This window comes from Triturus cristatus, chromosome 3_1, assembly GCF_964204655.1.
Source record: "Triturus cristatus chromosome 3_1, aTriCri1.1, whole genome shotgun sequence".
NCBI lineage: Eukaryota > Metazoa > Chordata > Amphibia > Caudata > Salamandridae > Triturus > Triturus cristatus.
The window spans coordinates 507,016,482-507,042,881 of record NC_140583.1 but is presented as its reverse complement, the minus strand read 5'-3'; the positions used below and the strand labels follow the sequence as shown (position 1 = coordinate 507,042,881).

The window sequence follows — 26,400 nt, the reverse complement described above, 5'->3', positions numbered from 1 at the left end:
AAACTTTTCATTTTTCTTTTTTGAAACAAATCCCATTTTTCTTTAAGGAAAATGGGCTACATTTGAAAAAAACATTGCTCTATTGAAAAGCCATCACAGACATGGCTATTTGGTAATCGCCAACCATATACTTCGTACACTTTCCCTAAATTCACCTATCCCCCTCTTCTCCTAAAGATCTATCACACCTAATTCCTACTAATAAAAGTAGTGTACTAGTCCACAGCATAAACAACCCATTACCATTTGAACAGACATGGAATAATGGAAGAGATCTACCACATACTGCTGGCCAACGGAGGACTCTATTTTAGTCCACCACTACAGGTTCCGACTAGCTACTTTCTACAGCCAATTCTTGGAATCTCACAATGACGATCAGATTTGGGATGATATTAACAAAGTCCATCCCGGCAGGTCTCTCCACCACTACTCCCTTTTACCCGCGCAAGACCATAGACATTAAACAGAATATCACAGAATGGAAAACTAAGTACAGTAAACGGCTAACTGGACTATGAAAGTAAACACCAAAAAGGGACCTTCAGAGCTGTTCAAAGCTGCCAATTTACTGAAAATCATTAACTGTGCGCCTGTCTCCCTTCCTTTTTCATCCATCACACTGCTGAACGCTGTGTCCCATAACACGATACCCACACCTCGGTGGGCCTCACGCACAGCCTGGAAACACTTCCCACACAGGATCAAACAAAGACAACACCCTTCTGACCAAACCCCCAACATCGTATAGTGTTCCACCCAAGTAGGCAAGCACTTCAGCGCCCCATATGGGATTATTAAGCACTATATAAATGTTACACCTCAATGCAATACAAGAAAAGACATGCAATTTCTTTGGCTTAACTGAATATAGTCTTTTCCTAACATGTGAAATAGGTGTTTCTTGTGCCATGGGCACTTGGTGGCACTGTTGCTCCGCTGCGGACCTGTTGAAGCAACGGGCTTTTGTCTTGGAGGTGCCAGGTACTTTACTCCAGTTTCTTCACTTCCACATTCAATATATTATTCTAAACTTGAGCTGTTCCCAGGTCTAATTGACAGTGTCAGAATAGAATATTTGATTTCAAGCAAGGTTTCAGAGATGCCCAATGTGTTCCCATGGCTGTCCGCCACGAATACACCTCAGCTGTGTGTATTTTAAGGTACAACGAGCTCTGGAGGTTCTCTAAGAAGTATCAGGTGCACATTCACCTGCTGAGACCAGTGTCGCTACTTTCCAGCGCCTCGCCTCGCTTGTAAACCTACCTCAGGCCGTGCATGACAGAGCAGTGTAAGTGTTGAATCACAGCTGGCACTGGGCACAAGATTGCAGTGTACCTTAACGTGAGAACTCAAAGCTATTCTCAGAATTTCCAGGATACACAGTTTTTGTAAGTAGGTCTTCTGTAAATGATTGGCCTTTTGTGTTTGGATAACTCTGGTATGTTCTCTCTTGGCAGTGCATCAACAACCATGCTCGGAACATGGGCATCAGTTCCTCCTTGCAAATGCCGGACCGAGTCCTTAACTTTGTCAAAGACCACTTCCTGATGGACAGCACCATCCGAAGCCAGCCCCTGCTGCTGCAGACCGGCGTGCAGTACCGGCAGATCAGTGTGCAGCGGGTGAAGGGACTCAAAAGAACCTATGACGTCCTCTTTCTTGGCACTGGTAGGTAACTCCGTGCCCGCGGAGCCACTCTGATTGTGCATATTCTTATCACAGGGTGTATGTGTGGCACGGCGACTTGCACACTGGTGTGTGCATGTCATGGAGCATACATTTGTCCGCCAGCAGGATTCGATTTAGTGCTGTGTGGTGTCAGCCTGGTATATAGGTGCTTGATGGGGACTAGGGTTTTGTTCTCTGTGGTGTCTGTAAGCTTAGGCACTGTCAACAGGACAGGTTGGGCACTTCCCATTGTTGTATTGGATGAGGATATCGCTCTGCAGATGGAGATCCTGGACACGAGGAAGGTTGGTGCAGATCATTGAGCACCGCCATATTAGCGGCGTAGAAGGTGCTTGTGTGGTGTCATGCATGGTGCAAATCATGGCAATGACTATTAAGTGATGGGTTTAACAAGTATATCTTTATGCATCTGCTTCTAAGCACTTCGGAGAAACAGTACAAAAAAAAGCATAAGTAATTATTCACATAGTGATGTATAGTTCATGGTAGTGGGGACACTGGGACAGCGAGTGGGAGGAGGGCACTTCTAGCGTAGATTAGTGTGCTGGGCTCCTTAGCTGCTGCTTAGAGGAGGCTACTCGGAGACAGCTGGAGAGTACTCCATTGAAGGGAAAATTACCGCAATTTAGAGTCCGAATGAGCGGGTGTTGGGGTAGGTGGGCAGTGTAGGGTGTGTTGGCTGAAGATCATTGAAGGAATAGATCAGGGTCATTTTTGTGTGGTGTTTCAAGTGACACTAGATCAGATGCATGTTGTGTAGGAGCTAGCACGCAGAGGTGACATTTCAGGTGACAAACATTTACTGTCGAAATGGACCCTAATTTCCCGTGAGAGCTGCACTTTCAGAGTATTTTTGTCTTGATCAAAATGTTTCTACTTACCTTATTTATTGGGTGGAGTGGGAAAGAAGGTGAATCAAAATGAGAAATGGTGAAACCAGAGCTGGTTGAACCACCTGAAAAATGTATCGAATAAGGGCCTGATTACGAGCAGGACAGTTAAAACTGCAAGGATCGAAATTACGGATGTGTAAAATACCTCAAGACTCCGGTCAAACCTGTTGAAATTTAACAGGGGAACAACATAAGGTATTTACCGTATCATATGGATTTTGTCGAGTTAAACACCAAAATGTGCTGGTTATTCCCCATACACTTGTAATAGATGTTATTTATCGCACCCGATAAATAACATACCCCGTGGTATTGTTATATATCAGGTGTGATAAATAGCGCCTACTCTGGTAATCGGGGCCTACGTTTTGTTGTGCCGCATGTAAACGTCTTCAGCAAATTTTGCAGTTTTAAAGAACTTCTCTTAAATCCCCATATATCTTCCAGGCTCGTATTGTAAAGTAGGTGGCACCCTTATTATTGGTTTTTAATTCTATGTCCAGCATTACTTCTAACATTCAGATCTTTGGACACGCTCCTTTCTTACTTTCACTGGCACCACACAAAAATGACCCTGATCTATTCCTTCAATGATCTTCAGCCAACACACCCTACACTGCCCACCTACCCCAACACCCGCTCATTCGGACTCTAAATTGCGCTAATTTTCACCTCAATGGAGTACTCTCCAGCTGTCTCCGAGTAGCCTCCTCTAAGCAGCAGCTAAGGAGCCCAGCACACTAATCTACCCTAGAAGTGCCCTCCTCCCACTCGCTGTCCCAGTGTCCCCACTACCATGAACTATAAAAACCCTTGCATCCTTTCCCCCTAGCCTGGAAATGTTGTTATTTAATCTCTCGTTTTATTTTTGGCTTGAATCTTGGCTTTATGAAAAGTTGCCTATTTGTAATCGGCTTATTTCACATTAGTATTTTTTTTAATGTAATTTAGGAAACTGAAAATAAAATAGGTTGTGTGGCGGTAGCATTCTGTATCCTCCAAACTCTTTCCCCCTAGCTCCATGACTAGTGCTCTTTACCCACTTCGCTGTGCATTTTATTCCCTCCTCCTCTCCATTTCTGGCTCCCCCTCACTCAGCCAAGCTTCTTTGGTCACATTATAAAGGAGGGACCCTGCAGCCCGAGGGGGATGTGCTTGTTATCCCATAAGCAGAAAGCTTTGGTTTGGGCTTTAGTTTTTAAGATTTCGCACCAAAATTCGACACTTGTGTAATACTTCGTGAACATTCAATATCAATATGTGAAAACACCCGTTTTATTATAATTGATTTTATTTGACTTTGTGATGTTTTTATGCTGAACATGGTGCACTGTACCTTAGGTCTAGTTTCTGAAATCAGTTTACATCTGTATTCCTACACACTGCGTGGTGATAACAACATTTATACTCACTATTTGGTATCTTTTGTGTTATCCCCAGTTGACGGGAGGTTACACAAAGCGGTCTCTATGAACAAGACCGTCCACATTATCGAAGAATTGGTACTGTTCAAAAACAAGAATCCTGTTCAAGAGCTGCTCCTCGATGGCAAGAAGGTAATGCTCTCACCAGAGTTTGTTTATTTGACTAGGTTTATTGTGCGATGTATTAAAAAGTGCTGTAAAAACATTCACCTTCTAGGGTTCCTTTGTAGCTGTAGAAGCTGAGAGCAAAAATTACTCTGGAGATAACCCTCCCATCACTGAGGAACCCTATTACTGAAGAATCCTACTTACGAAGAGCCAGGCTCTAAGACCTTTATGGGATTTTAAATGTTCGTCCTCAGCTCTGGGATTGGTAGATCCAACACCAAGATTGTAATAACTGATCTTAGGATATTTTAGTAGGAGTTTGGTAGATAATAGTAGACCACATCCGGCGATGTACTCCACAAATCCCTCTTTAAGGAAATAGGGGTCCAAGTTATTAAAAACATATGGCGCATCACACAAAGTGCTTTGAAGGCAATTCGATTAGGCACTAGCAACCAATGAAAAGCAGCGAGCTATGATTGTGTCTTTTGAGCCCAACAAGGGCCATGGCTGCCATGGTCCACTCTATTTTCAAAATGCTGAAGGTTACACCTCGCCTTTAGAGGTGAGCTTAGATGGACATTGTTTCCAAATCCAGGCTTGAGTGGATGAACGCAGCGACCTCTGTGATTCTTTGTGGAAGGCAGCATTCTCAATTGGTAGGAACACGTTTAAACCCTGCTGAACCTTGAACTCCAAGAGAAAAATTTGAATCAAATAACATATCTAAGTTTCACACAGAAGTTGAGGGTTTATGGTAGTGCCCATAGGAGGCCAGGGACAGTAGCCCAGGTGGTTTATTTTGGCTAACATTGGGCTCAGCAAAATATATGCTCATCTGCCATCGGACAACACATAGGCCAACTCAGAGGGTAGTGACTCCTTTATCATCTTTGAATTGAATAGTCAAAATAATTGGTATTTTGTTTGCAAACACAAACTATCATAAGCATAAAGCAGATATGCTAAATGGTCTAGGTAACGATTAAATAAATCTGGTGACGGGGCATAGTCCTCCAGCTTTCCCAGCAAACTGACTGGGTGGAAAACGTACAGGAGTCTAATGGCACTGATCGAACCTTTTTGGAGAAGCTGTATTTTATTCATATTCAAGCAGTCATTGGAGCAGCAGTTTGCAATTGGAAGTGTTGAGCGTTGCAAAGGTAACCCAGGTGACCACGGTAACACGGAGATCAAGTAACCACTGATATGGTAAGTATTTCAGGCTGGACGCCTGCTTGAACATGATCCAGAATCTGATTAGATTCAAGTGTAATTTTCAAAGTTTAATCACATTAAGGGACAACAAGCAGCAGTGTTTTCTCTTGTACAACAGAGGTGGGGGGAATATTTGTTTATTAGTCAATTAAATCCATCTTAAACAAGGAGAGGGACTGAAAGGGCTGTTTAACGAGGTCCAGCGTACGTGCCCAAATACTGAGAACAAAGAAAGGTACGCAGTTCCCCAAGGAGGATGGAACAACGTGACTGGAGACAAATAGGAGGGGAATCCTCCTAGACAGAACTAGATTCCTCACACTCCCAGCAAGCTAGGTGTCATGCTTCATCATATGGACTCGCTCCTCGTCAAATCGGCGGTGCAATACCCGACGGGCACCCATAAAGGGGCTCTTTAGCAGAGATCTTCTGTTCCTGTCGTATGGTGCCGTGGGTGTGAGGGCCATAGGGGTAAGTGTAGATGTGAGTGAGTGATTCTAAAAAAGGTTGGATAATCCACAAGAGAAATATAATGGAGTGGTCATCCACCTTATTAAAAATACAAGAGAGGCTGCTCGCTGGCTCAATGGTCCGGGGAAGCAATGCTCTGCTCCAAAATTGTGGTCGACATGTTTCACGCAGTGTGTTCAAAATGATACTGTGCATTTCATCAGGACCTATAAAAGCTATCTACACACGGTGGTAAGGTGGATGAGTTCCTACAGACCACTATTCTTGCGTGCGAGCAAGTTTCTCTGCTTGGCGCATGGGTAGATTTCCAGCGCGTGTTCAACTAAGGACAGGATACCCAACACTGTGGTGTCAATTGCTGAGAATATCGTAGAAGCCAGCGCCATCACCTAATTAGGTTACCACTAGATCTGGTGGGACAACGTGCTCGTACATAAGAATAGTGGTAGATGGGAACTCATCCACCTTACCACCGTAGATAACTTTTATAGGTCCTGATGAAATGCACAGTATAATTTCCTCTCCTTTGTGTTTTTAATAAGGTGGATGACCACTCCATTAAATTTCTCTTGTGGATTATCCGACTTTTTTTAGAATCACTTACTCACATCTACACTTACCCCTAGGGCCCTCACACCCACGGCACCATACGGCAGGAACAGAAGATCTCCGCTTTAGAGCCCCTTTATGGGTGCCCGTCGGGTATTGCACCGCCGACCCGACGAGGAGCAAGTCTATATGATGAAGCATGACACCTAGCTTGCTGGGTGTGTGAGGACTCTAGTTCCATCTAGGAGGATTCCCCTCCTATTTGTCTCTACTCACGTTGTTCTATCCCCTTGGGGAACTGCGTACCTTTCTTTGTTCTCAATTAAGTCCATACCACGCAAATGTTAGTAAAGAAGAAAAAAAACAATATACAGACACATCAAGACAACTTCGTAAAATGAGCTCCCCTTGCCCGGATGACCTTCATTACTGTGGGACCAAAGTGCCTACCATTTATAAAGTGCCAAGATGTTCTTCTTCCCAGAACTAACGGTCACTGCCCCAAAATGCCATGACGCACTTTAAGTACTGAAATGCGTAGGTAAACGTTTGGTGTGGTTGGTACCCGCTAAGTGGAGCAGGAGTTCAAGGGATACTATGGACGCATAAAGTACTGGGGAATTAACAGAGAGATCACATAATAAAATTTACTAAGTGTCAAGGCGTTTGTAACAGGGGCATCTCGCAATTAATCCTTTAACCATTGCACAGTTACCTGAGCTTTGCCCATATGTGCAAACTTCAGCATAAAGTGCCAGATTATACCGGAACTAACACCCAATATGGTGGGATAGGAAGCTAATGAATCCCGATTGTCCCTAGCAGCCCGTCATAGCATGGGTAGCGTCCATAGGCTCTTGGGGAAGCCGCTCTTGGTCACCAACCTTAGCACCAGACTCAACATGGAGATTCTCCTTAAAATTCTCCTTAAAATGGGCCTTAAAAATGTCCAAAAAGTGCACCAGATGAATGTTGAGCATTGTATTCCATGGGTCCAAAGACCAGGAGATCTGCAAGTCCTAATCCCTAAGGAGGGGAAAGGTCAATCGATACAGAAGTGAATCTGTACAATAATGTCTATTATTGTGAAATATACAGTTTATATATACAAACCATACTACATTCTAGTCCTAAAAAGATTAGTTTATGGCATTGTAAAGAATAACCTTTCTTAAGTTTCACAAAATTGTTTCTCAAGCATCCCTCATACAACAAACAAAAATACAAATTTCTATCTAATGTAGCTAAGGCTGTGTATGCACGTATGTTTTCACTGAAAAAAAGGTTAAAGTGACATTGTAGATAGGTGTTGTAATAATAAAAAGAGAACGTTTAAATAAACAAAAATCACCAGTTTTACTTAACTGAGAAAACTACAACTTGCCAAATTTCCTGAAATTCCGTTGAGCTCTATTTTCTGAATGCTTCCCAAAATTTGCTATGGAAATTAACATTGGAAAACGTTTCCGGACCGGGCTTTTTTCTCAACCTCTGCTTAATGGTTCATCCCGAAACTTTCTGAAAGGGGCTGATGTGCATGAACTTTTTTCATCAAACTGCACCACAGTTATTAGCAAAAACAAATGCTCCATAATGGAAAGAGCAACCCAATGTAGAAATACACAGTGGTGTCTGCCAGTTTATAATTAATATATATGAAAATAGTTATACAATAAAGTGAAAAACTTTCAAACCTTAATCATACCTGAAATGCCAGCAGATAATTAACATTTCAATTTATAGACGTTAATATTCTGCCAGAAAGGGAACAGTCTTACTTTTAGTATTTATTCTTTATTATTGTTTGGGTTATAGGAGAGCTTTAACCTGTTCATCTATATAGAAAGACAACCAAAAGCATTTATTTAATGGAGATCACAAGATATTCAATTTTTCACTATCCATTTATTTACCGAAATCAGTATTACATATTTGAACATTGTCTTAACCCTATTTAAGAGATCCATGTCAAAGTAGTTGAGGATACTAAGTTTAGAGGAAACCTATTTTTCTGATAGCTTTATTTAATTTGGGGGGCATCACCAGAAAAGATGTGCTGGTTCCTCTGAGTCACAAAATCAGAAGGAGTAAGGTTAAGTTCTTCTAGGATAAAGTTCATGTAATTTTATATATGAAGACTGAGAACACTGAAGTGCTTTGACCGACGTTATTGTGACAAAATCTGCTAACCAGAATTACTCCATAAATCCCCCACACTAAACTAATAGCCAGCTGGTAAAATATGCCTCGTTTGTGACATTTTTCCTCAATATTTTGAATTTTAAAAGAGTTACATAAAATGTGCTTGAATCACCTACGGTTTAGACTATAGATCTCCAAGTTGAAAGTTGGTTGACTGATAGGTGGATTACATAATAACAGGATTGGTGATACTATTTTCATAAGATTCTTTTAAATGCTTTACACCTTATTTATCAAAACTATGCATTCTTAGCCCGTCTCACTTAATTCAATATGAGACCTAGGGTCTATACCTATCTTATGATAGATTCCATTATAATTCTGTTACATTAGACCTATTGTTACTTTCAATTTTCCATTCTGAGAACTCAAGGCAGAATTTGTGTCGAGAACAGTGTTTTCATAAGCACCAACCCTAGTGCTCACTCTTTGTTCTAGTCGTTTGTCCCTTGGGCAGAATACTGAGTAGAGAGTTTATCTTTGGGTGGTATTGTTTCAGGAATATATTTCAAGTATTATCTTGCTCAAGAAATAAACCCAGTTGTGATACAAAAACAATAATCCTCTCTGAGCAACTATCCATTTACTATTTAGAACACCCCTTAAAATGGTTCACTGTTCTTTTGAGGAATTAAGGTTATCACATTGTATACACAAATCAGCTCAACTCCACCAACCACAGTTACATATATATTGCCTTACTGTGTCTTGCTTGCCACATTTTGTAGGCCTGTTTTTAGGGTTTCTCCTTAGCCTACCAATTGTGAGAATTTAGACTTCAAGCTTTTTCATACTGCGTGACTACTCTGAAAGATATTCAGCTAAGGATGACGACTTTATTGTGGTTCACGTTTTCCTGTACACCTTGAGAGCAAAAACATGATTCTTTGTTCTAAATAAAACTGATCAATCAGTGTTCCGTCTTTTGCCTTCGGGGCCAAAACAATGCCGTTTATGGTGATAGTAACATCTGTAATGCAGCACTGAATCACGAGTTGGATGGCCAACTCCAAGGTTCTTGGTACTCTCTGCAGTATTAACTGCGGGGAGCAATACTAAAGAATAATGAAAGGTTTATTCTGATACAACTGTATATTAAGGGTATGAAGCAAGTGCAGAAGCAAGATTGTTAGAAGGAACAAGGTTTGACATGCTCTAATAAATGGAAGTTATGTGTGCAGGAGTCTTCTTAGCGATGAGGCTTATTTATTGGAAACATATTAAGGGCCTAATTTACTTGGTAGCCTTGGGCGAAATATTATAGTTTTTCCAAAAAAGCAGCCCAAACATGAGAGCTGGGAAGTTGAATCAATAGTCTAGGCACGAAGTTGAACTCATGTGTGACTAAGCATCTCAAAATCAGGTCATTCTATATACTGGGTGCTTGGAAGGTTAGGTAAATTAGGCAACTGAGCAACAAAAACAAAGTGCATTCACTAAATTCTGAGAAAAGCAAGATCCATTTCTGGAAGATTTATAGGGTTGAAGGCGATTTTTTTTTTTTTTTTTTTTGTGTGTGTCTAGTTGTCAAACAAAAACATGTCTGGCATTCATGAAGATGATGAGTGATATGGTTTCTTGTTGGTGTTAATAAATGTATGTTAATTAAAAGTATGTGCCTTCCATGAAGGCAAGAGGAGACTAAATGGCACCTAGTGGTGTGCAATTGCAACACCCTGAGGTGATATTGAGATAAAGTAAAAAAAACAAAAAGAGCACAATATTTGATTTGCAGTATTCTTTCTTTCTCCAGGGTCTGCTGTATGCCTCTTCATATTCAGCAGTGGTTCAGATTCCACTTTCAAACTGTAGCACTTACAGTAGCTGTGGAGAATGCATCCTCTCCCGCGATCCCTACTGCGCCTGGAATGGGAAGATGTGCTCCAGCATCCCTCCCTTTACACCAGATCTCAACTTGAAGTACGTGCATTTCTGTTCTTCCCAACTCTCCCACGATTGCCCTTTTTGACCGCTTTTGTTTGTTATAATCTGTGCTATAATCAGTTTATTGTTTTACGTTGCCTATTTGTTTACCAGTTAATGGAGATGCTTTGGTCTGCGCCCATGGTTTACTTCTTTTTTTCTTCCCACACTTTTCTAAAAGGGAACAATTTGAATAATTACAAACCCTGACCTAGTGTGTGTTTGTTTTCAGGGACTGGGTCCAAGATGTTGAAGATGCAGACGCTGGGAGGCAGTGCCCACAAGAAAGCTCTGGTTCGCCCCGTGGTCGAGGACTGAGACCAGCTGGTAAGACAGGCTTGTATGAACTAGACACTTTACAAAAGTCAAGATAATTCATATGCACTTAATTGGCACTAATTGTAGTGCAATTTACAGATGAAATTGGTGCTCTCAAAGGGGTCATTTAAAGTCTCTCAGGTGGTCAGATCAGCGAGGCAGTGACCTCCACTCCCCTGATGGAGGATTACCTGTCAGATTTAGTGATCCCTGCAAGCCAGGCAGGGATCTCTTGGTGCCATCAGTGAAGCCACTACTGTGTCTGCTCCACTGAAGACACTGATCCTTTGCAGAGCGAGCACCTACGTAACAAGGATTTTTGTTTTCTGGACACAAACTTTAAAGGAAACAAAAAGAAACAGTGGACCTGATGCTCAAGGAGTTTTCTCCCTGCATTTTGGGAGAGGGGGACGGATGCAGGGATCTCCTTTTAGTCAATGTGAGGGGCTCTGTGACATGGTTGCCCAGTGTCAAATGGGCCACCAGGTCAAGTTTTTACACTAGCAGAGCCTGCTGAGGCTTTATAGGTGGAAAACAAGCGGCAAACAGAATGTGGGACCTACAGGCAGATTCATCAAGACTTTGTGTCACCACAAGGTTACACAAAGCGATGTCAAATGGCATAAAGTTGATGCGATATTTATTTTTCAGCGGAAAACTTTTGTTTCACTTGAAAAGTCCCCTTTTTCTTGTGCAGGTGGTGCTTTGCACTGGATTATGTGAGTTTGCATCAAGGGTTTGTTCCGTGGATGGTACTTGGGTAGTCCAGAGCAACCACCCACAATTTTTGGCACAAAGCCCTATCTAATAAAATTCTTAGGATGAGCTTTGAGTCAAAAGAAAACATAACCCTGCCTTGTTTTTATTTCTCCTTACTTTTTACAAATTACATGTTTACTAGACTGTACAGAACGCTTTCACTATGTGAAGTATTTGGAATAATGTCTGTGCATAGGCTTCTGTTCAGGAAGGGTGCCATTGGTATACAGCACACACACCTTCTTAAGTGTAGTGCAAAGGTATGTAAGTGGCTCTAGTCAGGTCTTAAAGAGCACCAGTGCAGGTTAACAGTGCACCTGCAGGCCATAAATAATAAATATGGCTATGCACTCCGCTCTACCCCAGCAGAGTAGAAACTTTAGTTTCTGGTTCTGATTGCACTATTATATTGTAAATTTACCTCTGTGAGTTTAGCAGAGCAGGAGCTCTGCCAATTTACTTCCATGCTCCCAGTCTGCGAAACTGTAAATGACCTCTTAAGTCTTTTGAGACATTCTAATGCACAGTCTTCAAAATTGATAAGTGTGGGGATTTTCAGTCATGTTTGTGGCCAAATATCATACACATAGAGTGACATGAAAAAAAGTCCACACTCTGAAGAGTCTATGCTTTAACATATTACTATAAATTCGCCTTTCATCTAGTCCCATCAACGCCTGAAAGAAAATAAATCTAACCTATTGTGACAAATAACAATTTATCATTATTTAAACAAAAATAATGAGCTGACATTCACTGTCCTGGTGTGAAAATGTAAGTACACCTCGTTTGAGTAACCTACATAAATAATTTGAAGTAATAGTTCCCTGTTTCTGGCATCGCCTGGAAGGAACGCAGACTCGTACTGCGTCCTCTATTACATTACTGTATGACCAGCTCTTTTTAGGTCCCACCATAGCATCTCAGTGGGGTTGAGGGTTAGACTTTGACGTGGTAATACCAAGGTTCTTAATATTTTCTTTTCAAGCCATTTATTCATAGAATTACCAACGCATTTTGGATCATTATCCCCTTGCATGTTTCACCTGTGTTAAGCTTCAGCTGTTGAACACATGGTCTCACATTTTCCTCTAAAATGCTCTAGCATATTCTCAAGACTGAGACATCCAGCTGGGGCTGCAAAGAAGGCCAAATCATCATCATTCCTCCAATACCATGCTTGATAGTTAGCATGAGGTATTTAGTGGTGATATGCAGTGTTAAGTTTTCGCCAAACTTGTTTTCGTGCATTACTGCCAAACATCTCTCCCTTGGGTCTCAGCTGTCCAGAGGCCATTGTTTCAAAAGTCTTGTGGTCCATTCAGGAGCTGATTTCCAAAGCTCCTCTGGGTACCAATGTTCTTTTTGAAGAGAAGTGGGTTTTCTCCATGCTACTCTTCAATGAAAGCCATGCTTGTTTAGGCTTTTCCTAATTGTAGAGTCATGAACTCTAATGTTTACCACAATGACACAGGGCTGGAGATCAGTGGGTGTAGCTTTGGGCATCTTGTGATTTCTTGGGCTATGATTTTGAGAGGAATTTGCTGGGGCACCAACTCAAGGATTGAGTGGCAACCATCTTTCATCTTTTGTTATGAACCTTTCTTACCCTGGAATGATGGACTTTTTATGGAAATTACTCCTAGACTAATGACCTACGCATGATGTCTTATCTTAAACTGAATGCTCGAGATCAAACTGATGTTTAACATTTTGCATTCAGGTTGTAGCAACTCCTGGTGTTGGAGTAAGCGTGCACTTTTTTACAGCACTTGATTCGAATTGCCTTCTTAACTGACATGGAAGCAAAATGGATGCACTTTATTTTTACACAAGGTTACTGAAAGCAGACTGTTTTACTTTTGGGTAATAATGTCTGTGTTTTTTGTTACATGAGTTAGATTTCTCTACTTGTGAGTTCCAGATGAATGTTGTACATACATATATATATATATATATATTCACTGAAAAAACCATAGGTTTCACACATGTTATAGTTAGTGGAAATTTTACTGATAAAAAACCAATGAAATTGCCCCGTTATAGTTAGCGCAGGCAACTATAACTCACGCGACCACAATCCTCTGCTGATGCTAATACTGTATTTAGACACTTATTTGCCCATGTCTTCTTCCATACATTTTTAGCTATACATATATTACAAATATTTTTTTTTCATAAAGACACATATGTCATCAGCAGAGGATTGCGGTCGCGTGAGTTATAGTTGCCTGCGCTAACTATAACGGGGCAATTTCATTGGTTTTTTATCAGTAAAATTTCCACTAACTATAACATGTGTGAAACCTATGGTTTTTTCAGTGAATTTGCAAGGTTTTTTAAATGCTAATTCCTAACTATAACGTGTGTGAAACCTATGGTTTTTTCAGTGAATTAGTACGGTTTTTTAAATGCTAAGTTTTTTTCCCTTATAATAAGCCCTGTACATTTGGTGGCCTACGGCCACCAAAAGCACAGGGGGTGGGGTAAGTGTGGATAGTGTTTTTTTCCATTGTAATAAGCCCAGCACATTTGGTGGCCTTCGGCCACCAAAAGCACAGGGGGTGGGGTAAGTGTGGATAGTGTTTTTTTTATTTTTATTTTTTTACCGTACGCTTACCGTAAGCGTACGGTAAGCGTACCCCGTGAAATTGCCGAAAAAAAAATAAAACCGTTTTTGCACTTGGGGGATGTTTGGGGACTCCCTCCACATGACTATGTGGGAGGGAGTTGTCAAAACAGCCCCTTTACATGTTTTTGGGCTTCCGATTTTAAAAATCTCTCTCAGTGCGAGAGACAAAATGGCGGCCGCCGCTTCCTGGTTTCGGCCGATTCGAATGTTTACTAAGATCTAAGAGCCAATCAGAATCGCGCTCGCGCACGCCACCGTACGCTTACCGTAAGCGTACGGTAAGCGTACCGTAAGCTGGCTCAGATATATATATTGATTTAAAGGCTATTTTCTCAGAATCTACTGAACAGATTTACACCAAACCTACAAAAGGCACTTCCTTGACCTAGGGACTACCTCTCTGCCAAATTTTGAGTAATTCTGTTCAGCCATTCGGGCTGTAGCTCGTTCTAAAGGTCCTATGGAAAAATGCATGGGAAAAACGCGTTTTGGGACCCCCCTTTTATCTCAGCCCCCGCTTGACGAATCCCCCCGAGACTTTCAGGGTAGGAGCGGAGCGTAGCGCCCCACCTATTTTGAGAAATTCGCGAGGATTCGTCGACCGGCGCCAAAGTTATTCAAAATAGAATGTTGAGGTTTTCCTATGGAAACGTGGTCCTAACTATAACTACCTACTGGCTATCGCCAGTAGGTAATATATATATATATGTATATATATACACGTGTGTGTGTGTGTGTGTGTGTGTGTGTGTATATATATGTATATATATATATATATATATATATATATATATATATATACACACGTGTGTGAAACCACTGAATTTTAAAGAGGGTGCACTTTAATTTTCACATCACTGTAAGAAATGTGAAATCCAATTTGCCATGCAAATGACATGTTTCTATCATCTAAGAACAATATCTGACAGACAAACACTTGAATGTTTCAAAGCAATTATTTTAAAAATATGATTAGAACTTTTAGGAGTTAGAAAAAACAAGCTTAAATTTTTGGGGGAAATTATTTATATGGTTTTGTATTTGAATATTAAATGTTTTTATAAGATTCCAACTCCTTTCTTTGTTAAAGAAAAAGCCTCAATTTTCATGCAAAATTAAGTGCAATATTGAACATAGAAGCCACAGATATTGTTTTTCCATTCCATTCAATAACTTTATTTCGATCTCAATGACCATAAAAGTACAGTTACATTGAGTATAAAAAGACAGTATATACATTTAAATCATGAATGGTACACAATCATAAATCTACTAAATAGCGAAAAACTACACATTTGATAATGAATGGGCCAGATTGGGAATAAGTACAGAAAGAAATCCCTAGGAAGTTAAAAGCAGATTAAATCGGGCTACTATCCCAGGTAAAAACATTAAAAATGTGTATATATAAAAGTAGTAGCAACATGCTTACTAATTAAAAAAGGTCCGCCGGGCATGCCACATGGAGTTTAGGAAACGGGAAACAGCGAAGACGATAGGGGCATAAGTATCATATTTTAGAACTCTGTATGCCACATCACATTGGATGAAACCTAGGTTCTTGCATAATTGGATGAGCCAGCGCTGGCATATTCTTCTGTAAGCAGGACAGAAAAAAAGCACATGTATATCTGTCTCCTCCTTATAACTACAGGCAGGGCATCCATCGTAGTCTGGTTTGGACCATTTGCTAGTAAAGCCAGAAAGCGGCAGAATCCCCATTCTGAACTGCATGTACAGTTTTCTAGCTGAGCTGGGTTTGAGATCATCCAGGAGAGGCTCCATTGAGTATTCATCTTTAATTTGGAGAAAGTCTGCCGTCAGGCGACCACAGGGAGAGCTTTGGATAGTTGATAGTTTGTTCACTCCACTGTAGGATCTTACTAGTTCCAGACGTGAGATTTCTAGACAAGATTCTTCTGGCGATTTCTAAAGTTCTACCTTGCCCAGGTTTCTGCAAAGGGTAACTTTGCAGAAGCCGGGTTATTCAGTATCTCCTTGAGCTCAGCTTTATAGATGGCCAGTTTGGGGGTCGCCCATAGACGCCTCCAGTAAGTTAGGGGCCTGAGGGCTATCTCTTCGCAAATAAGCCTGATACCCAGATCTAGGCGTAGGGGGGTGAAGGGAGTGCTAGAGGGGAGACCTATCAACTGCCTCATGAAGTTGTTCTCAATTCTATTCATGCTGGTAGTAGGGCAATGTCCCCACAATTCTGCCCCATACATTGTAGCACCCCTGGCCTGGGTTTTGTAGATTTCGACCACTGGCCTTACAGGTTTAAGTGTAGAGGTTCTATGCAATTTTGTGAGCCCTCCCACTGTCTGTTCTAGCTTGTTAGTTTCTTTGGTCACCTGGGGCCCCCATTCCATATGCTCTATAAGAGTAACACCCAGATAGTCGAACACCGACTCTCTTTCCAGTGAAGTGCCGTGTGGGAATGGGTTAGCGAGAGACTTGTTTGCGGGGTTGAAGACCATATATTTGGCCTTTGATGTGTTGATTTCCAACCCCCGGTTCTTGCAAAAAGCATCAAAGCTGTCCAGAATGCGCTGAATTCCCATGGGCGATTTTGATAATAAGAGGGTATCATCAGCGAACATCATCCCTGGGACCCTCCCAGAGGCTAGCCTAGGGGCATTGTTTTTCTTCACCTCCCTATGTTGCTCAATGAGTGCATTAATAAAAAGGCAGATCAGGGTAGGAGCGAGCATACAACCTTGCCACACTCCCTTGCTCACTGGGAAACGAGATGTCAATTCACCATGTTTCCCGAACCTTACTTGAGCAAAATTGTCTTCATGGAGCCTTACTAGAATACTAAGGAGGTACGGTGGAATCCTCAAGACGTCCCAGAGTTTGCTCTTGGGAACGAGATCAAAGGCAGACTTCAGATCTACAAAGATTAAATAGAGGCTGCCACCCTCTATAACCAGTTTTCCAGTACAGGAGTTGTAGCCTGAATAACTGGTCGACGGTGGAGGTGTTCTTCATGAAGCCGGCCTGATATGGACTTGGGATCTCTTCTTCTTCTATCCATGCCAATAGGCGGTCAAGAAGCACACGAGCAAAGTGTTTCTGGGATATGTCAATTAAGCTAATTGGCCGGTAATTAGTAGGCAGGAGGGGACATCCCTTCTTAAAGACTGGGGCAATTTCTGCACCTCGCTAGGTGTCTGGGGGGTCCAACCCGTTCATGATTGCTTGAACAGAGACCATAGATACGGTCCCCATACTTTCGGTTGATCCCGAAAGAGGTCCCCTGGTATTCTGTCAAGGCCTGGTGCTTTATTACTAGAAAGTTTGTTGATAGCATTCAGGACTTCGGGCAAGGTAATCTCTGTGGTCACCTCCTCAGCAGGCACAGGGAATATTGGTAAAGGATCTTCATTAGCAATTACTGGTGCCGTGCTATTATACAGAGAGGAGAAGTGGTTCTCCCAAGCTTCGGATGAAATATTCGGCTCAATGGCTAACCTCCCTTGGTTGTCGCCTGAGCTAACTAGTTCCCAGAATGTTCTCAGATCTTTATTTATTAGTGCAGTTTTGAGGCTTTCCCAACTTTCCATTTCCCAGGTCTTTTTTTCTGATTGGATGGTTTCTGTATACAATGCCCGCTTTAACTTCGTTCCATTCCTGTCCTTTGCCTTGACCACGTCCAATAGGGCCCGTTTTGTGTTGATATTGTTTTTCCCCGCAGTAAAAACTTTCTAATAGGCAGGATCTTTTTCCTCTATTTCAGAATATTGTCCGTTGTAAAGTTCCCTATTTTATCTCACTACAAATGTATCTACAAAATGTATTGTAGAAATTCTACTGTTGAAAAGTATGTTCATATTCAAAAGAAACAGTCCTTTGTTGCATCTCCCTTTTCATTAGGAACAATATCAAATCGAACTAATATTTGTATAAGAACCATGCATTAACAAATTGGCACTACAGTGCCACCTGTCTGAATCTGAGCTGTGAAATCCTTTAAATGCCTCTGTGCTCTTCCTTGCAGATGATGTCCAGTGTCAGAAGATCTCGCTTCCAGCCAACACAATGAACTCTCTGACGTGCATGCCGCTTTCAAACTTTGCCTCCAAAAGTTGGGTCCACAATGGAAAAAAGATTAATTCCTCCTACATTTTTCATTCAAATGGAGACTTGCTTCTGGTTGGCAGCCCACAGAGTTTTGGCTCTTACGAGTGCTGGTCAATGGAGGAAGGCTTCCAAAAGTTAATGGCCAACTACTGTGTGGAGCCTGAGGATACAATGCAAGCCACGACTGTCAAGGTGGAAACCATTAAACCTCTCTTGGCTAGTGAACGTAATTATGACCTATTATTGAATGTGTCGAGGTCCAGCTCAACTTCTGAGAGCCATTCGGCAATGATTACAAGCAAAACCTACTGGAATGAGTTTATAATCATGAGCATTTTATTTGGGGTTGCTGTTGTCATCCTTGGGCTCTTCATGGTCTATAAACACCGAAAAGGGATGAAAACATTCCTCAAGCCAGGAGAAATCTCCAATATACCGCACAAGAAGCCACAGACGGTTGCTAAACCTGCAGAGAGCTTGCCCCTACACAACAGCACCATTCCCAATGCACTGCCCGATCACAAGGGCTACCAGACTCTGAATGACAACTATCTGATCACTACCCCTTTCCAAGACCCTCTGATTGCTAGCAAAAACTTCTCAGAATCAGAAAAGAGACCTTTAAACATCAAGGACACTCTTGTAGAAGTATCGCCCCAATGCCAAAGACCCCGGGTGCGGCTGGGTTCAGTGATAAGGGACTCTGTTGTGTGATCACTGATTCTTAAGTGACTGTTTAAAACAAAAATAGCTACTGCCCTGCCACGGCCTTCAAGGGACCAACGAACTAAGAGCCATTCAGTGGTTTCAAAGTACTGTATCATGTGACCTCTGAACCAGCAAGCAATTTGTGAAATAGCGTGTATGTGTGCATGCAACCCACTTCCAACATGAAAGTGAAACTTGACATTGGATGGCGTTTAATTGTTGTTACAACCCTATTCATATGCAAATACGAGAAACAATATACAGTCAGGTCGAAGAGATAAAGGTCACTGTTGCAGGCAGTCTACACACTGAATACAGGCAATCACCTTGTGTACTGTAAGGCAGCTGATAGGAAAGGTGGCACAATGGCCTCCTAGAATGAAATGTTCAGATGCTAGAAAAGCTATTCCATCGATAAAAGGGAACCTCTGGCTTGTAGCACATCACAGAACAGAAAGGTCTATTCAATCGGACCGTCTTCGAAGCAAATCTTCCCTGTGGAATTCCTATTACAGGGGACGAGTCTTCAGTGAGCACCCTACCAAACGGTACTTGAGCACAGGCTGGATTGATTTGGAAATGCTGCTGATGTGTGTGTGAACCCCCTAGAACCTTCGAATTCTCCAGCAAAGCACACTGATATACAGGGGTCCAAATCCTTGGAAAATGACTTTTAAACTGTTGGCATCAATTTCTGGTGCCTTTGATGGAAACAGTAGTATGGCCCTGTTAATCGCTTACTGCACAAAACTCTTATTGCAAATTTGTTTGGGGGACATACAGACTACGCATGCTGGATTCCTGGCACCTACAGAGTTGAAAGGATCAGGAATTGGTGGGAATCCATTGAGACTGAAGCCCTCTTAATGAAATCCCTGTCTGGGGGCAGATTTGCTTTGGTACGAGCAACACGTGGTATAATTGTTAGAGATGGACAACAAGCCCATCTCTGGCAAAACAGAGCTTGTGCTTAGACAATATCCTGTTTTTGGACCTGTGTGAATCTGTTCTTCTGCATCTGGAGTTTTTAATCCTCGGGCATCTCTCCTCTGTATGTGAGGGTGCCACCCCAGGGATCAAAGATGCTCCGCAGACAACACTAATGTAGACCCCGACCTTAACAAATATGTCCGCATTGGATTTGGTAATGTTCAAGCCTTCATAATAATCATAAGCACGCAAATTTACCAGGAGGAAATTAAAAATACAAAATGCTTTTTTCTTGTTGTGAGGAAGGAAGCAATTACTGTAAAGATGAATAAGTTAACTGAAACGTACTTATGTGCCAAAAAATTTCAAATGTTTTGATTGCCCCTTCAGATTCTTTTTTTGCTATGCTTCTTTTGCTTCCATCAGAAAACTTCGGTGTTGTATTTAGTCAATATGCTTAGGTCTTCAGCAGACACCTCATGTTTAATTTGTGGTTTTTTTTAAATATATGTTTTGTAAAAGAATGTGAAAAAAAGAGCCCGGTGCTTAATGGAGAACTACAATCAGCTACATTCTGCCTGCCGAACCAGTAATATTCTCTCCTCGATCACAAAGCGAAACAGTTCGATATCCGTCAAACCCTTATTTCAATAGGTGTAGGGGGTTAGTTCGCGGATACGGGTGCTCGAGGACCCGCAGTTGCTGGGTTGGGACAAATAGTCAAGAACCCGCGGTACATGTCACCTCTACTGAATCATCCAAGAAGTTGACATTTCTTCTTTCAACATTGTGTTCAGCCTTGCTGGCTCTGAAATGTGGGTCCATGAGCTGTTGAAATGAATGTCTTGTAGAGCGGTACCGCTGTTTGTGAGGCCTGCGAATGGGCTTTGCTGTACACAAATGTAAGGAATGTTCAGGACAGTAATGAAAACCGGTACAATTTGTCAGTATTCTGGGTGTTTTGTGATATCAAGTGGATGTCTAAAGATACTTTGTAATATTTGTGAAGTGAGCACATTCTGCTTCAAGCCATGTACGTACAGCAATCGCAGGATACTCCATAACAGAAGTGAGAAGATGTGCTCGTCTTTGGACTGGGGTACCTTTAAACTGGACTTACAATGGGAAAATCAAGCTTACATATGTCCCAATCTAAGGAGAAAAACAGGACACGATAAACCAACCACTCCTGGGATGGAACACCTTTAGAAGCCTGTGCACAACAAAATAATCTAGCATTATTTCCAGTTGTTTCCCCTCCAAGTACTTCTGAGGTATTCCTGCTTCTACTTTATTAATAATTCTGTGTATTAATTAACATGTGTGCATGAATTGGAATTACTTTTATTTTTCTTCACAAAAAGACATGCAGTTTGCATTTCTTCCATTACGTACCACTGACATGTATGTGTGTGCTGAACATTCTGTGCAAAAGAAAACTTGGAGAAATATGTTGGCATTTGTAGTTGTTCCAAAATTCTTAATAGTCTAAAATCGGGACATTTTGCATTCTGTGCATGGCAAAATTCCCTCTGCCGGCAGCTTTTGTCCTTGCTCAGGCGAGAGAAAAAAACCACCAACACCCGCTCTAGTGAATGATGTATTTTGAAATGTAAAGGAAAGGAGCATACAAGAGGAGTACGACAACACAACGGATGGAACTCGCATGTCTACAACAAGCTTGACAATTGTGTCTGCATAGCGTAGAAGCCAAGGGAGTGAAGCTAATTTGGTCCTTCCACAGGCAAACAAAATGACACGAGTGAATGTATATTTAGATGTGTGTGTTTGCTTCTTTGAAAGGGTGAAAAAGCGGACAAATCTTTAGCTTCTGGCCACTTTTGTTGCCTGGTTAATGAAATAAACTGTGCAGTACTGAGCAACTGCAAATCACGAATGTAGACGCCAGCCATGGAGATCAACATGTTCTTGTGATGTGGTTCACAATTTCACAGCCATTCCATGGCTAATTTGTGTATTACAGGACTACGTTGAAACCGGCTTCGTTGGCTTTGCCAGTGCCTGTTCTTAGTTGCTCCTGCAGTGCAAGTGTGGGCAGCACTGACGTTCCTGCCCTGGCATAGTTAAGCTCCAAACATGTTTCTCTGCTGTTAACAACATGAGAGTAACCAGCTGGGGCATAGATGAAAAGGGTTCCAGGTCTTTTATGTTTTTGTAAAAGAGAGCATGTCTGTATGGGCCTCGAAAAGACACAATTCCCTCTTTCAGGAAGTAGGGTGTCGGGTGTGAGCATTGAGTTGATTCGAGGCCTACTTTTTGGTGGTATTCTCGTACTTGTGATGTAAATCGATGACTACTGGGAACAGAGTGCAGCACAAAAACATCAGTACTGGGTGAAATCCTCTGTATGATGGGAAGTAAGGTTTCAGTATGTTTAGTGGATTAAGAGATGCACATTTCTGAGGATTCCTCACAGAGGATCAGCTGAACCAAAGCCTACAAGACTTGCTAATGCACATATTTGTACAACAAACGTGTGGTGACACATGATGTGGCCTTCCCTTATTTAATACATTCTGGAAAATGTAGTTCACTATTCAATTCAGAACAGGCAAAGAAGTTGTGTCACTTGGTAAAATAGTGTATCTTTGACATATCAGTGAGCAGAACGTGTACATAAACCATAAGCAGGAAAGTACTTTAAAAAATGGCTATGGAGAAGTTAGCCAACTTCCAGTCATTAGATTAGCTGTTGAAAATGTGTAGAGGGTCACAGAAACACTATTAGAAATCTCACAATTTTTTGTTAATATTCCTTATATTGATTCACCTTCTGCTTCGATGTTGAGATCCAGGCGATGTGACCGCATTCCCCTGTATCCAGTAAATAGCAAAAATAAATAATGGGGCGAGGATGTGGCCTAACGGCTAGAGCGGCCAACCTCGAAGCTGGGGAACCCGGTTTGAGTGGGTAGAAGCCATCTTGTATCCCTGGGAAGAGCTGCAGTTCACATCCTCGCAATCTCACACTGAATATACAAACGCCACAATCAATTTCTCTTTGTACCTCATACAAAACCATGAATTAGCTCAGGAACTGCACTCAAACAGCCTCTTAGCAAATCTATTGATGCCAAACTTGCCAATTGACTTGTTAGCAAGCTGGGAAAGCACAACTCAATCCTGTGCAACAAGCTACTCTACCCAGTTTATACACGTTATGGCCAGCTGAGAGAATGTTTCATTTATAATCTGGAGCACAGAAATATCAAAGATACTATTTTAATAAGACCTATGTAAAAACACATTTTCTGGGTTAAAAACCGAAACTGCCAGAATAACACTACAGTTTACATTTTCCGGATCAGCTTCTGTATGGTATTTGTTTCAACCATGTCTGCCTGCGTTCAAGCTACAAACATGATTGATTGTGTACAGATGACGGGTGCCTCAGGGCCACCGTACCCAAGGCCATGTTTAGTCGTGTCGATCATTCCTACACAAAGAACGCACGTGCTGTGCTGCTGATGGGGCAGTAACTTCCTGGTGTCTACACGGGGCAGCCTTATGCACACTGTGTTCTGCATGCTTCTATGTACCCCGATGCATGTGCTGACCCCAGCCTGTGAATGTTATGCTGGCTCTGGCGACAACCTATGACTGAATCTTTCTGACTATAGGTCCTTCTAAAGGACTTTTCTACGAGGTACACCGGGCTCTCATTGTCCCCGCTTCTCACCAGTCATTTACACACCGTCGTTTTGCCAGCTTCCACCGACTGAGAGGCAGGTGCACACTATGTGATGTCACTTGTTATTAATGTGGGGAAGTTTTATGTTATGCGCTGTTGTAAACTGTTGATTTCTTTTTTTTTATAAAATGCACTTTACGTTTTGTAAATAAAACATTTCTACAATTTTGGCGGACGTTGTTTCTTGGTGACTGCTATCCTGTTAATTGCTGTGTCGTCCATGTTCTAATGAGCGGTGATGATTGTAGGTGCTTTTTTAAGAAGCCTCAGTAATGTTCTTCCTCCCAAGGGCTAGTGTGGATGCAAGGGGGAACCTGCAGTTTTGACACCCCAAAACGTAGCTCAACAAAACTCCTACAACTTGAAGCAAAGTCAGTGTTAAACCTCAATTTCATGAAACAATGTGTGCCCAAGGTAAGGGACAATTAAAATATTAGACGATCAGTGAATTAAGTAAAAGGACCACTCAACAACTGAGTCATAGATCAGCGGGATAGTTTAAGGGATTTAATCAAACAAATTCAAAGAAATCAATGCCATGAAGGCTGTCCGCAAACGGGGCATTACAGGGAAGTGCAAAATCTGAAATATTTTAAGTCCCAAGTAGGCAGCAAAATCGGGAGAGAAATGGACAGCATCCTTAGTAGCACAGGAAAGATCTCTGGAAAGTCTTCTGGCTCACCACCAAACAAAATAATTTTATACATTAATTTAGCATAAGAATATTTAAAACTGGAGAATTATTGTGGCATGCTCAGATATGTTCTATACACATCAAATCCGAGCACAGTCTCATTCAGCGTCATATTGCCTTAGCACTCAAGCACTCTTTTCTCTACATGAATATTGATATTGATTTTGCCGACTCAATGATCATGCCATTCGGAGATTACGGCGTGAGCTAGCGGAAAGATCATGAAGTGATAGTTGCAGTTTTGTAACTGAGAAGATTAATCGAGCGATGAAAATAAACAAATATAATTCTGCCTGACTGAGTGCTGTAGAAATAACAAATAGTGAAATGTGCAGGGATAAGACAAGGGGGACATCCATTTTGAAAAAGATGCTGCTAATCCCAAATTGAGGCCTAGTTAACAAGGGGCAGGAAAAAGCACTTCTACACATATGAAATTTGATTTAAAGAGAACAGTACTATATCAGTCAGTAAATGTGTAATCAAGTGTGAAACTACATTCTGCATGTTTTTAATTATCTATAAAAATGCACAAAAATCCTCAATGCTGGTGCCGCCTTCCCTCTCAGGACTGGGGTTTGGAGAGGGAATCAGGTGGCGTGGCAGAGTCTGGAATTGGACGGGGGGAGGGACGGAGTCTCCCTCTCTCTCGCCCTTTCTCCCTCTCTCGCCCTTTCTCCCTCTCTCGCCCTTTCTCCCTCTCTCTCCCTTTCTCCCTCTCTCTCCCTTCCTCCCCAGGAGCCAGTGAATGCAAAACAGTGGTATCCTGTAAGGAATATTCCAAGTCAAGAGTCCTAGTGCAAGGCAGATCTGTGCTGAACCACCAAAGTAAAACTAACTTAAAATAACCTGACTCGCACATCACATCTAGCTCCTCTTTCTCTCCAGTGATCCTCAGCTTTTCTACTAGTGCCTTGAGGTACAGCCTTGTCAAGACAGCACTGCATGGCACACACCTGCAGGGTGCTTACAAGGGACACTACCAGGTTTCTAAAGTCAGCTTTGGAGGCAGATGGGTGCAGCAGAGGGCCTCCTCAAAAAGTATGCCCTTAAGAGAGTTCTTTCATCTCATGTCCTCGCTATATTTTCTCTGGAAGTTGAAAACTCATCACAGTCTGCTGCAAAAACCTGAACCCTTCTGCATATTCCAAAACCAGAACTGATTCTTGGCCATTTAGTTTGAAGCCATTCATACCAGGAAGACAGAACATACGTTTAAATAGAGAAGGTATTCCCAAAAAAGGAGTGCTGATATGTTGCTTAAGATCAGATGTACACACTAAGTACTATGGCCAAGAGCACTTAAGGTTCAGCCAACAATAGGCTTAGGAAAAACCAACAATTCTGACAGCACCTACAGTCAAGATCCTTCACCTTGTACATCAGTTAAAAGGCCTTAAGTCTGCGTACACCGGTTAACATATCACTACATCAAGTAAACTCAAAACATTTGGTTGTGACGGTAACAAAATAACTAGGGTCACTTCATTCCTGTATTTAGGTGTTTTATTTGATGACAGGTGCTCATAGGCCCCGCAAAGGAGGGCGAAGAGAAAGGCTATGGCAAGATGTACAGGTGCGGTACTCTTATTTTGCCCAGAGGCTGAGTGCCAAACCTGTGCAGGCAATCCTAAACATATATAAGTCTGAGTATTGCCATTGCGAACTCTGGTTCTGAAATTTGGGGTTATAAGAAACTGTACAGAGCTCCAAATTGTGAAAAACTAATTTTTAAGAAGTTTGCTCTCAGTCCCCCAATTCATACCTTCGTATATAATCCATGAAGAAGTTCGTATCGGCTATGTGGCTGATTTAATTAAAATGTCCCCTTTTCTTAAATGGATCTCGATCTGGTGCTAAATCAAGAGCTCATTCGAGACTGTATTGCACTAGATAGGGCTAGTAGTATCCCATGGTTGAGACACGTGAAAAGAACAGCAGGGGTGCTAGGCCGCCCAGAGGTATTTGATAACCCAGAAATAATTTGCAAAAAAGACCTGGTGTGGGCTAAGACCTCATTTTTACGCTTAGCGTCCGCAGAATGAGAGGCCATAAAAGTATTAAAACCTACTGTCCATGCTCAC

General features: G+C 41.8%; 1 protein-coding gene across 2 annotated transcripts in view; it reads left to right on the top strand.

Moving 5' to 3' along the window:
* Nucleotides 1-23,789, top strand: part of SEMA4B (semaphorin 4B) — a 165,438-nt gene extending 141,649 nt beyond the window's left edge. For both annotated transcript variants that reach the window (XM_085644404.1, XM_085644403.1), the window contains exons 11-15: nt 1,461-1,671; nt 4,026-4,141; nt 10,311-10,477; nt 10,713-10,807; nt 18,190-23,789. In XM_085644404.1, the coding sequence (XP_085500530.1) occupies nt 1,461-1,671; nt 4,026-4,141; nt 10,311-10,477; nt 10,713-10,807; nt 18,190-18,986 (1,386 nt within the window). In that variant the 3' untranslated portion in view covers nt 18,987-23,789. The remainder of the gene's footprint in view (nt 1-1,460; nt 1,672-4,025; nt 4,142-10,310; nt 10,478-10,712; nt 10,808-18,189) is intronic.
* The last annotated feature ends 2,611 nt before the right edge of the window (nt 23,790-26,400 follow it).